The 19,916-nt window shown below is 50.3% G+C and overlaps 2 protein-coding genes across 2 annotated transcripts; both read right to left on the bottom strand.

Annotated features, from left to right (window-relative positions):
• Nucleotides 1-794: 794 nt before the first annotated feature.
• LOC311428142 (olfactory receptor 14A16-like) lies at nucleotides 795-1,736 on the bottom strand (the record flags this gene model as incomplete). The annotated part of the gene is made up of 1 exon (XM_084539691.1): nucleotides 795-1,736. The coding sequence occupies one exon, from the start codon at nucleotides 1,734-1,736 to the stop codon at nucleotides 795-797; it is 942 nt and encodes a 313-aa protein (XP_084395817.1).
• Nucleotides 1,737-1,884: 148 nt separating this feature from the next.
• Nucleotides 1,885-12,917, bottom strand: LOC311428141 (olfactory receptor 14C36-like; the record flags this gene model as incomplete). Its single annotated transcript, XM_084539690.1, has 2 exons — nucleotides 1,885-1,935; nucleotides 12,024-12,917. 2 exons carry the CDS (start codon nucleotides 12,915-12,917, stop codon nucleotides 1,885-1,887), a joined length of 945 nt encoding a protein of 314 aa, XP_084395816.1.
• Nucleotides 12,918-19,916: the final 6,999 nt, after the last annotated feature.

Raw genomic sequence — 19,916 nt, 5'->3', positions numbered from 1 at the left:
TACTGTTTGCTGGGCCATATGCTACCAAGAAGTCAGATTCCAGTCCAGCCCTTTGTCCTTCAGCGATCACTATGGGAATCTGATCCATCCTGAAGCCCAGAAAAACAAGAGGGCTGTTCAGGGAGGAGCTCCTTGGGTGTATTTCTGACACCAGCTTTAGAAGAGGTGTACAGAGATGTGGAGGAGATGCCACTCTAGGGGCATCAGGAAACTCACCAAGGTGCATGAGATCTGATGGCTAACCCACGTACAAGAGCACAAGAGAACAATGTGGAGACCAAAAGAGAGTAGCAGGGAAAAGGCCACGTCCTGCTGCTGGTCATGGCCATGGCTCCAGGGAAGCAGCAGCCCCGACCCAAAGGCAGCAGAGAGGCAGAGCCCAGCAGGCAGTGAGGGGCAGCCCCGAGGGCCACCAGGGCTGCTCCTGCATGTGTCAGCTTGGATCTTGGCCCCAAGCCCCTCCTGAGTGCTGCAGCTGCTCCCCCAGCTCCAGAGGAGATGGGAAGAGATGGCAGCTGAGACCAGTGAAGTTATGCTCTTTTCTTAATTGACTATACCTACAGAGGAAGCCTAGTTCAATTGGTTGATTAGAAGATGTATTCAAAGTAAATAAATTACTAAATAAATTAAATCAATATTAAAAATTATTTTAAAAATAAAAAAGAAAAATAATATAAAAATCTGTCATGTCAATTTCTCAAATACAATGGTAGTCTTCAGAGGATTATTATTAATGATTACAATATGATAATACTACAAAATATGAAAATGATATGATACAAATCACGATAATATTAACAACATTGATGCTTAAGAAGCACATATAGAATCATCTTCTTCACTGCAACCTTGAGCTCCTGGTTCCTCATGCTGTAGATGAGGGGGTTCACTGCTGGAGGTACCACTGAGTACATAAGTGACACCACCAAGTCCAGAGATGGGGAAGAGATGGAAGCGGGCTTCAGGTAGGCAAATATGGCAGTGCTGACAAACAGGGAAACCACTGCCAGGTGAGGGAGGCACGTGGAAAAGGCTTTGTGCTTGCCCTGCTCAGAGGGCATCCTCAGCACAGCCCTGAAGATCTGCACATAGGACACTACAATGAAAACAAAACAACCAAAGACTAAAGAAACAGTAAACACAAATGCCCCGACTTCTCTGAGGTAGGCATCTGAGCAGGAGAGCTTGAGGATGTGGGGGATTTCACAGAAGAACTGGTCCAGGGCATTGCCGTGGCAGAGGGGCAGGGAAAATGTGCTGGCCGTGTGCAGGACAGCAGTGAGAAAGCCACTGCCCCAGGCAGCTGCTGCCATCTGGGCACAAGCTCTGCTGCCCACGAGGCTCCCGTAGTGCAAGGGCTTGCAGATGGCAATGTAGCGGTCATACGACATGACAGTGAGAAGGGAAAACTCTGCTCCAAACAAGAAAGCAACGAAAAAGACCTGTGCAGCACATCCTTGATAGGAGATGGCCCTGTTGTCCCAGAGGGCATTGGCCATGGCTTTGGGCAGAGTGGTGGAGATGCAGCCCATGTCGAGGAGGGCGAGGTTGAGGAGGAAGAAGTACATGGGGGTGTGCAGGCGGTGGTGGCAGGCTACAGCGCTGAGGATGAGGCCGTTGCCCAGGAGGGCAGCCAGGTAGATGCCCAGGAAGAGCGCGAAGTGCAGGAGCTGCAGCTCGCGTGTGTCTGCGAATGCCAGCAGGAGGAACTCAGTGATGGAGCTGCTGTTGGACATCTGCTTTTTTGGGGATGTGATCCTGAACAAAGAAGAGAAAGAACAGTAATAATGTACAACAGACTTACCAGAGAAAAACTCATCCCATTTCTCATTTAGAATCTCCAGAAAATTGTCCATTTCCAGGAAGACATTTGGCAGGTCCCTTTCATGAGTTCTTCCTGACGCCTGAGGGTATCCCTGGGAGCAGGGGACTCCTCTGTGGGCAACGGAAGAGTCAGTTATGTCCAAAAGCCAGAGGTAAGGAGGAACATGAGGTAATCTCAGACTCTCTTCACTGCTGATATCAACGAACCTTGCCCCAGTGTTGCTCTCAGGTTACCCAACTTCAGAGCAGATACATATATATATATATATATATATATATATATATATATATATATATAAATTTTTATTTTATAGGGTTAGACTTTTTGTTGTTACTGACCTACCACACCTGCTGAGTTTTTCTAAAACAGAAATCCCAGGCATTTCTCCAGCACATAAGTGGAAATGTTGTGCATCCTAAGGGAAAAAGGGACTGGCCCTATAGTGCAGTGTCCTTTAGTGAGGACAGATAATCTGTCTATCAATACTGGTCTCACCCACCCTGTGAGTGTTGCAGGCAAGTTGTACTCAGAGACTGATCTCTGAAGAACCTGAACACTGCTGAGTGTAGAGGAATCCAGGCACAAAGTGCCCATCTCCACACCCCTCACCCTGTCCCCGTACTCCCCTTCCCCCAAGCACACCGAGGGCTCACCCCATGGGCATGTGAAACCCCCATCCCCAGCCAGCCTGCAAACAAGACCAGCAGCAGCACGGCCAGCTGGAGAAGCCAGGAGGAATGCCAGCGTGCTGCTGCCAGGGGAGGCAAGGCCAGGGAGGGACAGACGGACACTCAGCAGACCCTCCTGTGCTGCAGCTCTGCCTGCAGAGGACACAGCTCCTGCTCTTTGCAAATGATCTGTGCTCACTTCAAGCTGGCAGAGACCTCCCAAAGACAGGGATGTCTCCCAGCACTGGGCATCGGGGGGCTTGCAGCTCATAAAGATCAGCTAGGATAAAACCTGAGAGGACCACAAAATGATGTTGATGCAGTTTCTGGGCTGAGGTGTGTGAAGGGACTTTATAAACTTCATTGCTGACAAACTGATCTCTCACTGCAATTCTCTTGGAGTCTCAGTCTCCACTACAATACTGACAATCCATTACCATGAAATCTGCCTCCCCTCCACTGCAGGAATCTGCAAACATAGGCTACAGAAAAAGTCTTGCCTTTCAGGTAGCCCCTCTCTTGTTTTTCCTCTTGAAATATGCAATCATAAATGTTATTCTATACAGCATTTTCTACTCCTTTTTGTAGAAATAGAGACAATGACCCTGACAGATGCTATCAGCTATTGGATGTCCCAGATGTAGGAGACCCCTCTGGCAACCCCACCTGCATGGCCCTGCTGCCAGAGCCTCACGGTGTCAAGAGCCTGCAGATGTGTCCTGCCACACGCTGCCCTCTGTTGTTGCGCTCCTCAGTGCCTCCAAGCCCTCTCTCCTTCTCTCCTGTCTGCCTGCCAGCTGCGGTCAGAGCCCCCAGTCCTGCTGCGCTGTGCAGAGGAGCTGCTCCTGGCCACAGCTGTCTCTCTGCAGCGCTTGCCAGGAGCTCCCCTTGTGCCCAGGAGCCCGGCCCAGCTCAGCAGCACAGCACCCGACCATGGCATCGCTTGCTCTGTGCCCTTGGGCTCCCTCGAGATGTCCCCAAGCCCTCAGGTCTGACAGCTCCCGAAGGCAGCAGGGTCTCTATTGGGGTGTGCTGTTTGAATCAGACTGAATTTGTCACCATCTGCACTTCTCTGAACACAGGGGAGATGACTTTTACAAGGGTGATTTGTGCTGTTGGACTGTGGTTGTCAAACATGTTGTGCTTTAACCTGGTGGGCAGCTCAGCACCACACAGCAGTTGGCTCACATCAGCCCTCTCCCCCCCCAAAATGCTTATGTGTTGAGATAAGGGCAGTTTAAAGGACTGAAAGGGAAGAGAAATAATAAGAGTTGCTGTTATTGTTATTGTTATGTACAAAGCAAGTTAAACACAGTGCAATTGCTCATTACTGACTGTTGTCCAGCCTGTCCCCAGCTGGTAGAACATTCTGGTAACCATCTGCACCTGCTCAGTCAGTGGCACTCACTGAGGCTCAGTAAGCACAGACCAAGTCCCAGCACATTCCAGTCACTTATGTCCCTTTGGAATTGCCGAGGTGAGAACACATGCTGTTGAGGTTGTGATGAGGCAGGGGTGTCGTGGTTCCGCTTGAGTGGGCAGCCGAGCTCCACCACAGCCGCTCTCTCACTCCCCCTCCTCAAAGAGGAATGGGGAGAAAATATGTGAAAAGGGCTCAAGGATTGAGATAAGGACGAGAAAATCACGCAATAATTATTGTAACGGGCAAAACAGACTCGGCATAAGGAGATAGTAAGATTTATTGCCTACAACTAACAAGCGAGAGAAGTGAGAAAACAAAGGAAAAAAAAAAAACCAAAAGCACCTTCCCCCCCCATCCACCCTCTTCCACCTCCTCCCCCCGAGCGGCGCAGGGGAACGGGGAATGGGGGTTATGGTCAGTCTACAGCACTTCTTCTCTGCCGCTCCTTCTCGGTCACTCTCGTCCCCTGTGCTGTGGGGTCCCACCCACGGGATGCAGTCCTTGATGAACTGATCCGGCGTGGGCTTCCCACAGGCAGCAGCTCTTCCAGAACTGCTCCAGATATGGGTCCGTACCACGGGGTCCATCCCTCAGGAGAAAACTGCTCCAACCTGGCTCCCCTACGGGCAGCAGCTCCTGCCAGATCACCTGCTCCTGCGTGGGCTCCTCTCCACGGGCTACAGGTCCGGCCCGGAATCTGCTCCGGCAGGGGTCTTCCACAGGCGGCAGCCTCCATCAGTGCAGGGCCACCTGCTCCACCGTGGTCTCCTCCACGGGCTGCAGCGTGGAACCCTGCTCCACCGCGGTACTCCATGGGCTGCAGGGGGACATCCTGCTTCACCATGGTCCTCACCACAGGCCGCAGGGGACTTCTGCTCCGGCGCCTGGAGCACCTCTCCCCCTCCTTCTACACTGACCTTGGTGCAAGGCTGTTCTCTCATTCCCTTGACTCTCCCGGCTGCTGCGTGGCGCAGCGTTTTTTCCCTGTCTTAAATATGCTCTCACAGAGGCGCAAAACAACATCGCTTATTGGCTCAGATCTGGAAAACAATGGGGCCCTTCCCAAACATGGGGCAGCTTCTAGATCTTTCTCACAGAAACCACCCCTATGGCTCCATGCTACCAAAACCTTGCCACGTAAACCCATTACAAGGGGTCAGCCTCTTCTCTCAGATAACTAATGATAGGACTCAAGAAAATGGCCACAAGGGGAGATTTAGATTAGATATTACGAAAAATTAGATTATATATCATGACAAACTTTTTCTCCCAAAGAATAGTCAGGTACTCTAAGACAGGTACTCTGATATAATGAAAGCCATCAGAAAGCTGATCCCAGTTAGATGACTGTTATGGGGAGGTCAGGAGTAGCCTGGCCAGGAGAGATGTCAGATTGGGGTGAGGGAAGAAGTGAAGAAGAGCTCGAAAGCTTACCTTTGTAGTTGTAAGAGGGTAAGAGGTAAGAGGTAAAGTTGATGCTGCTGTAACACTGACTTCGAACAGTCTTGTATGGCCCTTACACTATTTTCAAGAGTAACATTAATCCCTCAACCAAGACATTAGTCAACCACCTTGACAGGAATCCACTATTGTAATGCAGAACTCAAGGTAGCACCTGAAGAAAAACTCAGCACAGAGCTCCATTCCCTTACCTTTACTCTCTTGCTCACCCTAATCTCTGCCCTTAACACTAACATTAAAATGCTCTATTTAACCCCAGACTTCTTGCCATACCTAAAAAAAAACACCCTAAACCATAATGCTTGCCCATACCCTAACCAGAGACCTGACACCACAAGCAGAACACAAAACACTCCAACTAAAACTTTGCTTAATCTCTAACACAGAAAATTAAAATCTAGTCCCTAAGGGACTAGAGAGAGGTGAGCTCTGCCTCAGCATCTCCTGCCCCAGCAGGAGGATTGTGACTGTGGCAGTGACAGTGAGGTCACTTCTGTCTCTGCACTTGATAGGGCAGCAGCAGGAACGTGTCACGGAAAGGGACTGGGAGGTCACTTCCGTCTGTAGGTGGCAGGTCAGCCTTGACTTCTCCCTGGGAGCTGCACTTTTGGGCTGACATCTGGCAGTGGCCCTGCATGGCCAGCACAAGGCATCTGCTTGGCATGCTGACTGGGGGATCCCCTCTGCCTACACACCTAGGAGGACCCAGGCAGAAAGAAGGCCCCAACATGGGTTGTCCTGTCCCTTCTGCTTGAGTCCATGAGTGGGCATCAGGAGGCACAAGGCTTGGCTGTGTCTCCAGAAGAAGCTGCAAGGCCAGCAGCAGGCCCCTGGCTTGGAAGCTGCTGCTGAGGTGACTTGTGTGTGGTTGGCTGAGAGGCCGCAAGGAGCCTGCTGGGTTGGGATGCCTACTTCAGGAGTGCTTTCCACCCTCATGGAGCTTTCTTTGGCAGTAGGAAAGAGCAGAAGAAAAAACTTCTACACAGTGCACCTTGGAAGTTAAACATTGGCCACAAGGAGGAAGAAATGTCCCTCAAAGGGTTGTGCTGTGGTGCCAGAGGTCACCCTCTGATCAGACCCTGGCTTTGTCTTTCAAGGAACATCTGGTGAGGTCTGACTAGACATGGGTGAAAGCAAGGGATGAAAGCAACGTGGTGAACAGAGATGGGTGTCTGCAGACTGCAAGGAAATAGTTCAGACTGTGGCACATGATAGGAAAGCCTGTAGAGGGGAAGGCAGAGGGTGCTGGTAGAAATGGCAGGTCCAACAGCCCTGAAATTTCTGTCCTCTTGGCTAGAGCTTAGGAGGAAATATGTTATTGTTATATTCATTGTGATGAGGCCTCATCGATTCCTTGCAACCCTGTGCAGCACCACGGAGGTGTGACACCAGTGTTGTTCTCATGGCATCACACTGCCCACCACATCCCACAGACCCCAGGAAGAGCCCTGAGATGGACATAGGGGTGCAGGATCTCCCCTCACAGTTCCAGGGGTCAGGCCTTGGCTCTTCTGCTTCACTAAAACCAACCAAGACTTTTCTCAGCACAGTGCTTTGCCTGTCTGTAACCATGGCCTCCAATTATCTGCCCTAACAAGGCCCTGGGGAGGCTTTGTTAGGAACAGCCCTCAGTGGGGCCCATTAATACTCCAAGTCACTTCAGCTTTTCCTCCTGACTTTACTTGCTAAAGCGGTTGCATCATTCTCCTCTCAGTACCTGAGCTTCATAGACTGAGCACCAAAATACACCATGGAACTCATTAAAATGCAGAAACTCCTAACATCTCCTCCATAGTTTTCTTCAAGTCTTCACAGCTTTTGCACCTAATTGCAGAACTTGCATGCTGTAGTTAAGGAAGAAGTTTTCAAAAAGCACCTAGTAAGAAACCTTTTCTAGTTTTAAAGGTTGATTTTTGCTGCATTTCAATTTTGAACATCATTCTTCTCTTGCTATTGATCCAGGGTGACTTCTTTGGAGACCTCCATAGGGAGGAAAAGCAGAGTCTGGAGGTCTGACACCTCCACTGCCAGCAGTGGTCTTTGTCCCTGTAAATGCAGCCCAGCCCAGCACATGAAACCCTTTCTAAGATAGGTCAGGGGTGCCTTCAGATAAAATAAAATAAATAAAATTAAAATCAAATCAAATCAAATCAAATCAATAAATAATAGAAAATAAAATATAATATAAAAAAAATTTGAAATAAAATAAATTCAAAATGACCACTGGAACCTGAGAAGTACAACCTGAATCTTACTAGAAAACTCGACATCCACGGTCTCTCTTGGTTCTGCTGTGGAAAACTCAGAATGAAAACTAAAGAAAATATTTCTCCAAGTGGCTGTAGCTGTACCCATGAGCTTGGCCTCTTTGGGGAAATTGTCCCCTTCCAGCCACGGAAAACTAAATTGAGTAATGTGAAAAGGCCTGCCCAGTCAATAGAGTTGCTATTGACTGGGCAGCTCTTTTCACAAGGCAGCTCTGCCAAAGCCCCACCAGTGGTGCCGTCTTGGAACTTTGAAGTACCTTCTCCTGAAGCAGTCTATGCTGAGGATGCACATAGCCTCTGGGCCAGTCCCAATGGGGTGCTTTTGCCATTCCTTCCCTGTTAGACTCACTTCAGCCTCCAGTACAGTTGGGATCCCCCTGTCACTCCAGCAATACAGGTGGGTTCTAACTCTTTCTGGCTTGATGGCATTAGGGTACTCTGTGCACCGGTGCATAGTAGAGCCTGATACATTTGTGGATCTGATGTGTCAGGCCATTAAATATACCCAGTCCAGTAAACCTGATTGTCCCTTTCCTCCCTGCCTCCCCCTGGCTGGAAGGAGGATCCCTCTAGTCCTTCTCATAGTGTTCATTACCGTGTATAGTCGATGGCCCACTGGAAACACATCCCACCATGGCAGGGGAGAGGGCACTGACAGCCAAGAGATGCGTTTCGGTGCAGGATAGACAAGGAGTCAAGGCAGTGTGGTGGGGGAGGCCAGCAGAAGCAGCCCAAGGGGTGGTGCTGCTTGTGAGGACACGTTTGTGGCAGCAGCCGGAGTGGGCAGCAGCTGTGCGCAGGCCAGGGGAGGCCAGGAAGCGCATGCCAAGAGCGCTCCTGCCAACAGAGCCAAGGCTGGGGCCGAGCCCAAGGGCAGAGGCAGGCCCGGGGCAGGGGGCTGCAAAGGCCATGCTGAGCTCCCTGCCCCTGCAGCAGTCACCCTGGCCCTCAGCAGATGTGCTGGCCGGCTGCACAGGGAGGTGCTGGTGTGCATCAGAGAGCAGCAAGGAGGGCGCTGGAGAGGGCCGGGGCCGGGCGGGTGGCAGAGCCCCATGCAGGGGCTGGCTGGTGGTCCCCTCTGCTGCAGCCTGCACATGCAGCATGGCAGGAGGAGGGCAGGCAGGGTTCATGGCCACCTTGCTGGGGAAGAGCCCTGATCTGGAGGACAATGTTTTCCTGCTCGGAAGGACAAGGAGCTCCGGCTTTGCCCCACGATTTGTGTCTTTACCATCTCCCTGTGCACCACAGAGCAGAGGCAGGCCCTGGGCCCTTCCTGACATCCCTGCAGGCCCTGGTGATATCAGTTCAGAAGGACATTTGGTTCTCTCCCTATTAGAATAATAAAACCAAATTTGAAATACGTTGCTATGTTTAATTAGATGGAAGACTAGAAACCTTTTATGTCTGATGCTACCTTAGTCACTAACACCTTATCTGTAAGGCCGTACAGAATTGTAACCCAGGATGGAGGAGACGGATAAGATAATCTAGTGCTAGAGTATGTGCCTGTAAAAATAGGTGAGGAACTTGTGATATACAAGCAGTGCTATAGGCTGGGAGATAAGTGGTTGGAAAGCTGCCAGGCAGAGGAGGACCTGGGAGTATTGGTTGATGGTCAGCTGAATATGATCCAGCAGTGTGCCCAGGTGGCCAAGAAGGCCACTGGCATCCTGGCTTGTATCAGAAGCAGTGTGGCCAGCAGGGCTAGGGAGGTGATTGTCCTCCTGTACTCAGCTCTGGTGAGGCCGCACCTCGAGTACTGTGTTCAGTTTTGGGCCCCTCAATACAGGAAAGACATCGAACGACATCTCTACAAGAAGGACATGGAGGTGCTTGAGCGAGTCCAGAGAAGGGCGACGAAGCTGGCGAGGGGCCTGGAGAACAAGTCCTACGAGGAGCGGCTGAGGGAGCTGGGCTTGTTCAGCCTGGAGAAAAGGAGGCTCAGGGGCGACCTTATCGCTCTCTACAGATACCTTAAAGGAGGCTGTAGCGAGGTGGGGGTTGGTCTCCTCCCACGTGCCCAATGACTGGATGAGGTGGGAATGGGCTAAAGTTGTGCCAGGCGAGGTTTAGTTTGGATGTTAGGAAGAACTTCTCTTCCGAAAGGGTTGTTAGGCATTGGAATGGGCTGCCCGGGGAAGTGGTGGAGTCACCATCCCCGGACGGCTGCAAGGAATCACTCGCCAGGCTCCTTTGCTGGGGCTGCTGTGTGCCCTGGGGCTGCTGAGCTCTCCTCTGCCTGCTCACACCAGACTGAGCACTTGAGCTCTGGTCAGTCCACCTCAGGCACAACATGGTGCTCAGCAGTAAATATTGGCGTCATCTTTCCAAGTTAAGGTTACAGTTTCTCAGAGACTGGCAGTACAGTGGTCTGCTTGTGGGAATTGAAAAGTTACTAAATATTCCTCATGTTTGGGGTTGGAATATCTTTTTCTTTCGTTTTTCTTTTCCTTTCCCTTACTTATGTGTCTATCTCTCTGAGTTTTTATGGTTTTGTTTTGTTTTGTTTTGTTTTGTTTTGTTTTCCCCTTCTCCCTCTAGAGGAGGAGGAAGCAGGCAGCTCATACATGTGTAGTGTCTGCTTGGGGTGAGCAAGGAGGAGTCTGGCTATGGTGCCAGGAAATGGAGGTCTGTGAAGCTGCAGGAGCCCTGATCTCCTGCCTGGGAGATCCCCAGCACACAGTGCCTATGCCCCGCAGGACCAGCCCCGCTCCCCAGGCCAGCACAAGAGGCCTGGCCCAGCCACAGAGCAGCCTGCCCTGAGCAGGGGCCTGCACAAAGAGCTTTCCCTTTGCCCTTTCCCCATCAGTGCAGGCCCAGCAATGCTGCCCTGCTCTTCCCCAGGGCCATCCCTGCTCCCAGAGAGGGCCCAGGTCAATGTGTCCATGCTGGCCTGGCTGGCTGTTGCTGCTTCCCTCCCTGTGCTCCCTGCAGGGATCCAAGCTGGCGGTGCTGCTGTGAGAGCCAGGGGCTGTGGTGACCCAGGACCCCAGGCATCTTCGCCCTGCCCGTGCTGCTCAGGGTGGGCAGCAGACCCATCTCCATGGGGATCTCTGCTGCTGAGCCCCTTTCCATCTGCCCTGATGGCTCAGCAGCACAGGGCAGTGCTGGGAAGGGCCATGGGGTGTCTCTGAGGGCACAAAGGGCAGGCGAGTGCTGCACCAGACCTCGCCCACAGCACTTCAAAATGCCTATCCTCAATTACTCTGCAGTCTTATGGGCCTTTGCCTGCTGGCTCTTCACCACCTCTTGTGGCATTGCAGAGCCCCCCTTTAGCCCATGGACTCATCAGATTCCCCTTTTCCTTTACCAGACCCTTCTTTAGATACTCATACATTTTATGAGGTTCTAATTACTGCCCACTGAGCATTGTCCCTGCAGATCCCCTGACATCTCCTGGCAGCTCCAGATTCCTCTACAGGCTGGAATCTGCCATCTATCCCACTGCAGGGGGTGCACTTCCATGCAGATGAGTTAAAAATCATTTATCATCTCCTTAGGCAAGTTCTGCCATAATGGAAGCTTTTAGTGCTGCCCTTGGTTCCTCAGGGACCACCCTGGGATATTCAGCCTATGTCCCTCACTTCATGATGAACCCCCAGAAAACAAAACAGCAGGGAGCAACCCCTTGGCTATGTTCCTGATAGCACATTTGGAAAAGGTGTCCAGACTTCTGGGTTTGCCCTGAACAGCCCCATTTGTTACTGTGGTGCTAGCAGGGAGGCAGCTGTGACCCAGGGCTGCACACTGCCTGCTGCTGCCTGCAGCCACAGGGATGCCACTGTAGAAACAACAGGACTGTCAATGAGGCATATGAGACCTCAAGACTAACACAGATACAAGGGCACAAGAAAGAAATGAGGAACCAAAAAGAAAGAAACACTGAAAGGGCCACATCCTGCTGCTGGCCATGGCCATGGCTCCAGGGAAGTAGCAGCCCCGACCCAAAGGCAGCAGAGAGGCAGAGCCCAGCAGGCAGTGAGGGGCAGCCCCGAGGGCCACCAGGGCTTCTCCTGCATGTGTCAGCTGGGCTCTTGGCCCTGAGTCCCTCCTGAATGGTGGGGCTGCTGAGACTAACTGCACAGGAGATGGGAAGAGAAGGGACCTGAGTGAAATAAACGTATGACTTCCTTATTGGGTGTATCCATACAGGAAACTGCCATGTTTCCTGTAAATGAGTAACAACTAAATTATTAACAACTAGGAGGATAAGAAATATATTAGTTATATAAGAAAAAATATCTTCTGAATATAATAATACAGACATATATTAAGAAAATAAGTCTTCCTTTTTTTGAGGAAATATGGGAATTTTGATTTTATGCATAATATTATCTGTGAATATATTGAAGAATTGTGCATTCTAGCACTGTCCTCACTGAATTCCTTAGTTCCTTGTTCTTTATGCTGTAGATGAGAGGGTTCACTGCTGGAGGTACAACTGAGTAGAGAACTGCTATCACCAGGTCCAGGGTTGGGAAGGAGATGGATGCAGGCTTCAGATAGGAAAACATGCCAGTGCTGACCATCAGGGAGACAACAGCCAGGTGTGGAAGGCACGTGGAGAATGCTTTGTGCCGGCCCTGCTCAGAGGGCATCCTCAGCACTGCCCTGAGGATGTGAATATAGGAAATAACAATGAAAATAGAACAACCAAATAACACAGAAATACTAAATATAACTACTCCAGCTCCCCTAAGGTAGACATCTGAGCAGGAGAGCTTGAGGATCTGGGGGATTTCACAGAAGAACTGGTCTACAGCATTGCCTTGGCAGAGGGGAAGGGAAAATGTGTTGGCCGTGTGCAGGACAGCATTGAGAAAGCCACTGCCCCAGGCAGCTGCTGCCATCTGGGCACAAGCTCTGCTGCCCACGAGGCTCCCGTAGTGCAGGGGCTTGCAGATGGCAACGTAGCGATCGTAGGCCATGACAGTGAGAAGGGAATATTCTGCTCCAATGAAGAAGACTAAAAAGAAGACCTGTGCAGCACAGCCTTGATAGGAGATGGCCCTGGTGTCCCAGAGGGCATTGGCCATGGCTTTGGGCAGAGTGGTGGAGATGCAGCCCATGTCGAGGAGGGCGAGGTTGAGCAGGAAGAAGTACATGGGGGTGTGGAGGCGGTGGTTGCAGGCTACGGCGCTGAGGATGAGGCTGTTGCCCAGGAGGGCAGCCAGGTAGATGCCCAGGAAGAGCGCGAAGTGCAGGAGCTGCAGCTCACGCGTGTCTGCGAATGCCAGCAGGAGGAATTCGCTCACAGAGCTGCTGTTGGGCATTTGCTGATTTTAAACACAGCTGCCTGTTGAAGATGAGAATGCAGATCAAAGTTAGAACAGACTTAAATGAGGAAAACTTATTCCCTGTCTTAGCACACACCCCAGGCGATCTTCTCTCTTTACAGGAGAACCTGTCAGAATCTCATTGTTTCCATTCTCATCTCTCTGTGCAATGCTCTGGGAGTCTCAGTCTCTTGTATAATCCTGAGAATACATTTCCCTCAAACTTCCCTCCTCTACAATGCAGGAATTGGAAAGCACAGAACCAAAAAAAAGCCTTGTTCTTCAGATAAACCAAGCCTCAATCTTCTTCTGGAAATGACCCCGTATAAATGCCATTCTCTAAAACATCTTCCACTCCTCACTGGAGAAACAGAGAGACCCATCCTGATAGATGCTATCAGCCATTGGATGTGCCAGCTGTAGAAGACCCCTCTGGCAACCCCACCTGCATGGCCCTGCTGCCAGAGCCTCACGGTGTCAAGAGCCTGCAGATGTTTCCTCCCACACGCTGCCCTCTGTTGTTGCGCTCCTCAGTGCCTCCAAGCCCTCTCTCCTTCTCTCCTCTCCGCATGCCAGCTGCGGTCAGAGCCCCCAGTCCTGCTGTGCTGTGCAGAGGAGCTGCTCCTGGGCACAGCTGTCTCTCTGCAGCGCTTGTCAGGAGCTGCCCTTGGGCCCATGAGCCCGGCCCAGCTCAGCAGCACAGCACCCGACCATGGCATCGCTTACTCTGTGCCCTAGGGCTCCCTCGAGGTGTCCCCAAGGCCTCAAGTCTGACAGCTCCCGAAGGCAGCAGGGTCTCTGCTGGGGTGTGCTGATTGAGGCAGACTGATGTCATCACTGACTGCTCCTCTCTGAACACGGGAGAGACACATTTTAGAAGTGTTCTTTGTGCTATTAAAATTTGTTTGTCAATCATGTTTTAACCTGTTGGGCACCTAAACATCACAGAGTTGTTAGCTTACACCTACCATTCAAAAGCTTATTTGTTGAAATATAGACAGTGTAAAAGGACAGAAAATGAAGATATAAGAATAACAGTAACAATAACAATACAATATAATGCAATTTATTACTACGATGATGAAATGTATAAAGCAAGTGATGCGCAATGCAATTGCTCATCAGCCTCTGACTGATTCCCAACTTTCCCCCAGCCAGATGTCCCCCTGAACCTGACCAACCTGGACTAGGTTCTCCTGTTCAGGTCCCTTGACCTTACTGTGGTTTAGGGCAATACAAGTTTTCAGAAGGATTAGAACTATTTTCTTCCCTTTCTCAAACACCTCTTGATCTGTGTTGCCCCATGTAATGTCGACATCAATGCTTTGGAGATGTTCAGATGCCTCCACCTGTTCCAGGGCAGTCTGGATCTGCCCATTGAAAATATTAGGTCTGTTTCCAGCCCTGGGGCACCAGATTCTAGGTGGACAGGACGACCCTCCTTGTGAAAGCAAAGTGTGGCCTTCACACTGCTGCCAAAGGCATGGAGAAAAACGCATTAGCAATATTAATAGTGGCATAGCGCTTGGCTGCCTTTGACTCCAGTTCATACTGAATGAAGTTCTAGCATGCACAGCACAGCAGCACTCAGTGGTGGTGGGACTTCATTCAAGCCACAGAAGTCCACCATTATCTTCCATTTACCATTAGAATTTTGCACTGTCTATATGGGACTATTAAAAGGTGAGAGAGCCTTGGCTCTCACTCCTTGGCTCTGCAGTCAATGAACCAGCTCATGCAGGGGAGTCAGGGAGTCTCTGTCAGTGCAATACTGCCTCAGGTGCACTGTTGTGGTAGCGATTGGCACCTGCTGCTCATTGGCCATCAACACCTCCACAGCAGAAGGGTTCTGTGAGAGAGTGGGCAAGGTAGACAACTGTTTGATGTCCTCCATCTCCAAGGCAGCTATGCCAAAGCCCACCAATACCCTTGTGGATCTTTGAAGTATCTTTTCCTGAAGTAGTCTATGCCAAGGTTGCACAGAGCCTCCAGGCAAGTCCCAATGGGTTGCATTTGCCACTCCTTCCCAGCTAGACTCACTTCAGCCTCCAATACAGTTAACTCTTGAGTTTGATTTGTCAGGCTAATAATCCTCAAAGTCCAATACACTCGATTCTCCTCTCCCTCGCCCTGGATTGAGACAGGGCCTCTCTCGTCTTGCTCATAGTATTCATTACACTGTTTGGAGGACTGCCTGCTGGAGCAGCAATTTTCTCAGAAGAACCACTTTTAGCGAAAGGTTTTCCTTGTGCTTCATGTATCCATGCCTCTAGGGTGGAAGTAGATTTTTCCATCCCATTTTCTCATGGTCTTTCCATGGTCAAACGATCAAAACTACAGGGTTGCACGTGGTATGTACCCACTTGCTCATTGGTGTCCTAACATCTTGCTCATTGGTGTCCTAACAAGAGAGGGGGGACCAGAATGCTCTAAAAATATTTCCATGTAGGGAATGAGACACTAAGACACCGTTCATTGAGTTTTCCCAGCTGTCCATCTGCAGGAACCTCTACTCATACACAAATCTCTTCCTCTTTCATATATCCAGCACAGTGACTGGGATGTGGAACACCCTCATCACTGTGCTGGTGCCTGCCAACAAACACCTGCAGATGCCCGTGGCCTTCTTCCTTGGGGAGAGTTGTTCTCCTTGCACAGCTCCACCACCGTGCACCAGATGCTGGCCAGCTTCCTGGCTGGGGACAGCACCCCCTTTGCTCACAGAGGTGGCAGCACTCTCAGCTGCACCTTCTGCATGACCGCAGTGCTTCCTGCTGGGGGCCATGTCCTACGGTCAGCCCTGGGCTCTGTGCCACCCCTGTTCTCTGCAAGATTTAGGAAGTGGAATTTCTGACTCCAGAAGGCAGCTGTACCTGAACCAGGGGAATTTCTCTCATGTGCAGGAATTCTTTCTCCTCCGCCCAGCTACAGTTCTGTGGCCCCAGTGTCATAGACACCTTCTATGATTCTGCCCCATTGCTGGAGCTGTCCTGCAGTGCCACGGTGATACTCTTGGTCTTTCCTTTCATAATCTACATTTTGGATCCAATCTTCCTCTTCCCTCTCATGCAATTCTCATGTGTGTACGTCCTGTGCTGGCAGGCCCAAAGCCTTATCCACCTGCTCTTCTGTCCACACAAGTGTCACTGTTTTCTGTGATACTACCATCACTGTCTGTGTGAAGCCCATAACAGCCCTCCTCAGAGATTTTAACTAAACCCTTTGCCAAGAAAACATCATCCTCCTGGTCACTCTTCAGGTTGCTTAGAGGTGATGTGGAAAGGGTTAGAGAGGTGCTGGTGGAGCTGCAGACATTGTTATAAGACCTATCTCAAAGACCTTGGAAAAGCCAGATATAGGAGAGACGTTGCTCAGGATTTGGAAAAGGCAGAGGTAAAAGGCATCTTCTACAAGAAGGCTAAACAGAAAGCTGATTAAGCCTAACTAAGGATTAAAATGCCATCCTTAAATCTAGCCTTCAAATCAAATCTAAATTAAAAGCCTCAAAGCTTGTCGTTATCCTAAACCTTGAGCAGGCACCTTGAGCAGAACACCAATCCATCCCTCGATGTCCTTGCCATTCCCTTAACCCTGGAGGGTGACCTCTAATCCCTAAACATTAACCTGATCATCTAACTCCCAAAGCCCTCCACCATGCACACAGCACATCTCAGCTTCAACCCCACTCCTATCCCTAACTTCAGCTGTTTGTCTCCTTGGGGCAGGGCAGGGACTGTGAGGTCCTGCAGCAGTCCCATGGCATTGGAAGAGGCATGTGAGGTGACAGGTATGTGATCAGATCCGAGGCCACAAGGAGGAGCTGGCTGGGAATGCTGTGATGGGATCAGGTGTGCCTCAGGATCTGTTGGGCCTGCAGGAAGCATGTAGCTGTGACAGAGGCTGAGAGGTCACTTCTGTCTTTGGAGCTGATGGACCTGAAGCAGGAATGTGGCACAGATAGGGATCATAAAAGCCAGAAGCATGCACATAGCATTGAAGATGTTGGTGAGTCACCTTCTGTTCTGGTCAGGCAATACACCACAGGAAGGCTGATGGGATGGGAGTCATGCTTGAGGTATAGCTCGTGAGACCATAGAATCAGAGAATGGCTCCTGTTGGAAGGGACTTTAAAAATCACCTATTGCCAACTCCCTGGCCATAAGCCGGGATGCCCCCCAGGAGATCAGGTTGCCCAGGGCCCTTTGCACAGGAATCCCTTCCTCTGTTGCATCAACTACACCTCTCAGCTTGGTGTCATCTGCACGCTTGCTGAGGGTGCACTCGACCCCACTGTCTATGTCATTAATAAAAATATTAAACAATATGGGTCCGAGGACAGACCCCTGAGGTACAACACTTGTCACCAGCCTCCACTTGGACATAGAGTCGTTGACCACCACACTCTGGGTGTGATCTTTAGGCCAACTCCTTATCCACTGAATGGTGCACCCATCAAATGCGTACCTCTCTAATTTGAGATCAGGATGTCATGTGGGACAGTGTCAATGGTCTTACAGAAGTCCAAGTAGATGACTTAGGTCTGTCTTCTCTTGTTGCCTGATGCGGTCACTCCACTGTAGAAAGCCAGCACATTGGTCAGGCACGATTTACTCTTTGGTGAAGCCATGCTGGCTGTCTGAGATCACCTCTTTGTCTTGCATGTGCCTTGACATTGATTCCAGGAGGATCTTTTCCATGATCTTGCCAGACACAGAGGTGAGGCTCAGCATTCAATAGTTCCATGGGTTCTCATTTCTATCCTTTTTAAAAATGGGAGTGATATTTTCCTTTTCAGGTCACCAGGGAGTTCACCTGACTGCCAGGACTCTTCAAATATGATGGAGAGAGGCTTGACAACTACATCAAATAGTTCCCTCAGGACCCTGGGTTGCATGTCATCAAGCCCCATAGACTTGTACTTGTTGGGTTTCTGCAGGTGGTCTCAAACATGCTCTTCACTTACAGCAGGTGGGAATTTGCACCCACAGCCATCAACTATGGGTTCAGGGAAACAAAAGACTTGGGAAGGCTGACTGTCAGGGAAGACTGAAGAAAAGAAATTGTTGAGTCCCTCTGTCTTTTCCATGTCTGTTACTACCAGTTCACCCTTCTATCTTCACAGGGGGTACAATGTCCTTGGCCTTCCTTTTCTGAGCAAGGTACCTACAGAATCTCTTCCTGTTATTCTTTTCATCCCTTGCCAAGATCAGTTCCATCCATGCATTGCTTTCCTTTTCCCATCCATCCACATCCAAACCTGAAACATGCTTGAGGGCTTGGGAAAAGTAACGCTGGATGCATAGAAGCCACTTGGGAAACAAAACTTGTAGGTAGGAAGCATGATTTTGTGGAGGTGCAGAGCTGATGGGCACATTGAACAGGATGTGCCTAAAGATCTTTGTGCCCTTTTCCCTCCTGACTACAACGCCACTACATTCTCAGGAATGGAGGAGCCAACAGAGGTGAGACAGGTACACTGAGATGTTAAATGCCATCAGAAAGCTGATCCTAATAAGATATGGGGAGGTCAGGAGCAGCCTGGACAAGAGAGATGTGAGATTTTGGGGTGGGAAGAGGAGCATGGCCAGCAGAAATTAATGATTCTGTAGAGGTAAGAGGGGTCATTTAAAGCAGATGCTACAGTAACACTGACTTAAAACAGTCATGTATTGCCCTTTCCTTATTTGAACCGGTAATTTCAATCTTTAAACCTAAATGTTACTCCACCACTCTGAGAGGAATGCACTACTCCAATGCCTGAACTCAAAGTATCCACTGAAGCAAAACTCAGCCACTTTCCCTTACCTTTACTCTCCTGCTTACCCTATTCCCTTCCCTCAACACTAGCATTAAAATGCACTATTTAGCCCTAGAGAAGTTGTTGGCAGGCCTAAAAAAAAACAAAAACTAAACCACAGGGCTTGCCCATACCCTTGAGATAGACCTGATAGCCACAGAAGAACACCAAAGATTCCCATTAAACCTGATTTTATCCTCTAACCTAGAATGGTGAGCCCTAGTCCCTAAAGGACTAGAGAGAGGTCAGCTCTGCCTCAGGAACTCCTGACCCAGCAGTAGCAATGTGACCGTGGCAGTGACTGTGAGGTCACTTCTGTCTCTGCACTTGATAGGGCAGCACCAGGAACGTGTCACACAAAGGGACTGTGAGGTCACTTGTGTCTGGAGGTGGCAGGTCAGCCTTGACTTCTCCCTGGGAGCTGCACTTTTGGGCTGACATCTGGCAGTGGCCCTGCTAGGCCAGCACAAGGCACCTGTTTGGCATGTTGACTGGGGGATCCCCTCTGCCTCCAGAGCCAGGAGGACCCAGACAGAAAGAAGGCCCCAACATGGGTTGTCCTGTCCCTTCTGCTTGAGTCCATGAGTGGGCAGCAGCAGGCACAAGGCTTGGCTGTGTGTAGCCAAGAAGCTGCAAGGCCAGCAGCAGGCCCCTGGCTTGGAAGATGCTGCTGAGGTGACTTGTGTGTGCTTGGCTGAGAGGCCGCAAGGAGCCTGCTGGGTTGGGATGCCTACTTCAGGAGTGGTTTCCACCCTGACGGAGCTTTCTTTGGTAGTAGGAAAGAGCAGGAGAAAAAAACTGCCCTGAAGCATGCCCTGGAACTTTGGCACTGGCCATGAGGAGGAAGAAATATCCAGGGGAAAAAGCTGGTCTTGCTGCTGGAGACTGAGGCAAAGAAGGCATTAAGTACCTCAGCCTTTACCTCCTTTCTTGTCACCAGCTTTCCCCCCACATCCAATAAAGGATGATGATTCTCCTTAATCCTCCTTTATTTGGCGTTTATATATAAATGGTTTTTGTTTCTTTGACATAAATATACAGATGGAGCTCCAGCTGGGCTTTGGCCCTTCTAATTTTCACCTGCACAGTCCCATAACATTCAGGACACAGCTCCAGACAAACTGACAGCTTGCATGACAAGGAAGCACAGAAGAGGTGGAACCTGGCAGCCTTCCATCCCCTACCCTTCTGTGACTCTG

Source organism: Aythya ferina (assembly GCF_964211825.1).
Source record: "Aythya ferina genome assembly, contig: HAP1_SCAFFOLD_29, whole genome shotgun sequence".
In the NCBI taxonomy this organism is placed as follows: domain Eukaryota; kingdom Metazoa; phylum Chordata; class Aves; order Anseriformes; family Anatidae; genus Aythya; species Aythya ferina.
Note: the sequence above shows the minus strand (reverse complement) of the source record. Positions and strands in the feature narration are given on the sequence as shown.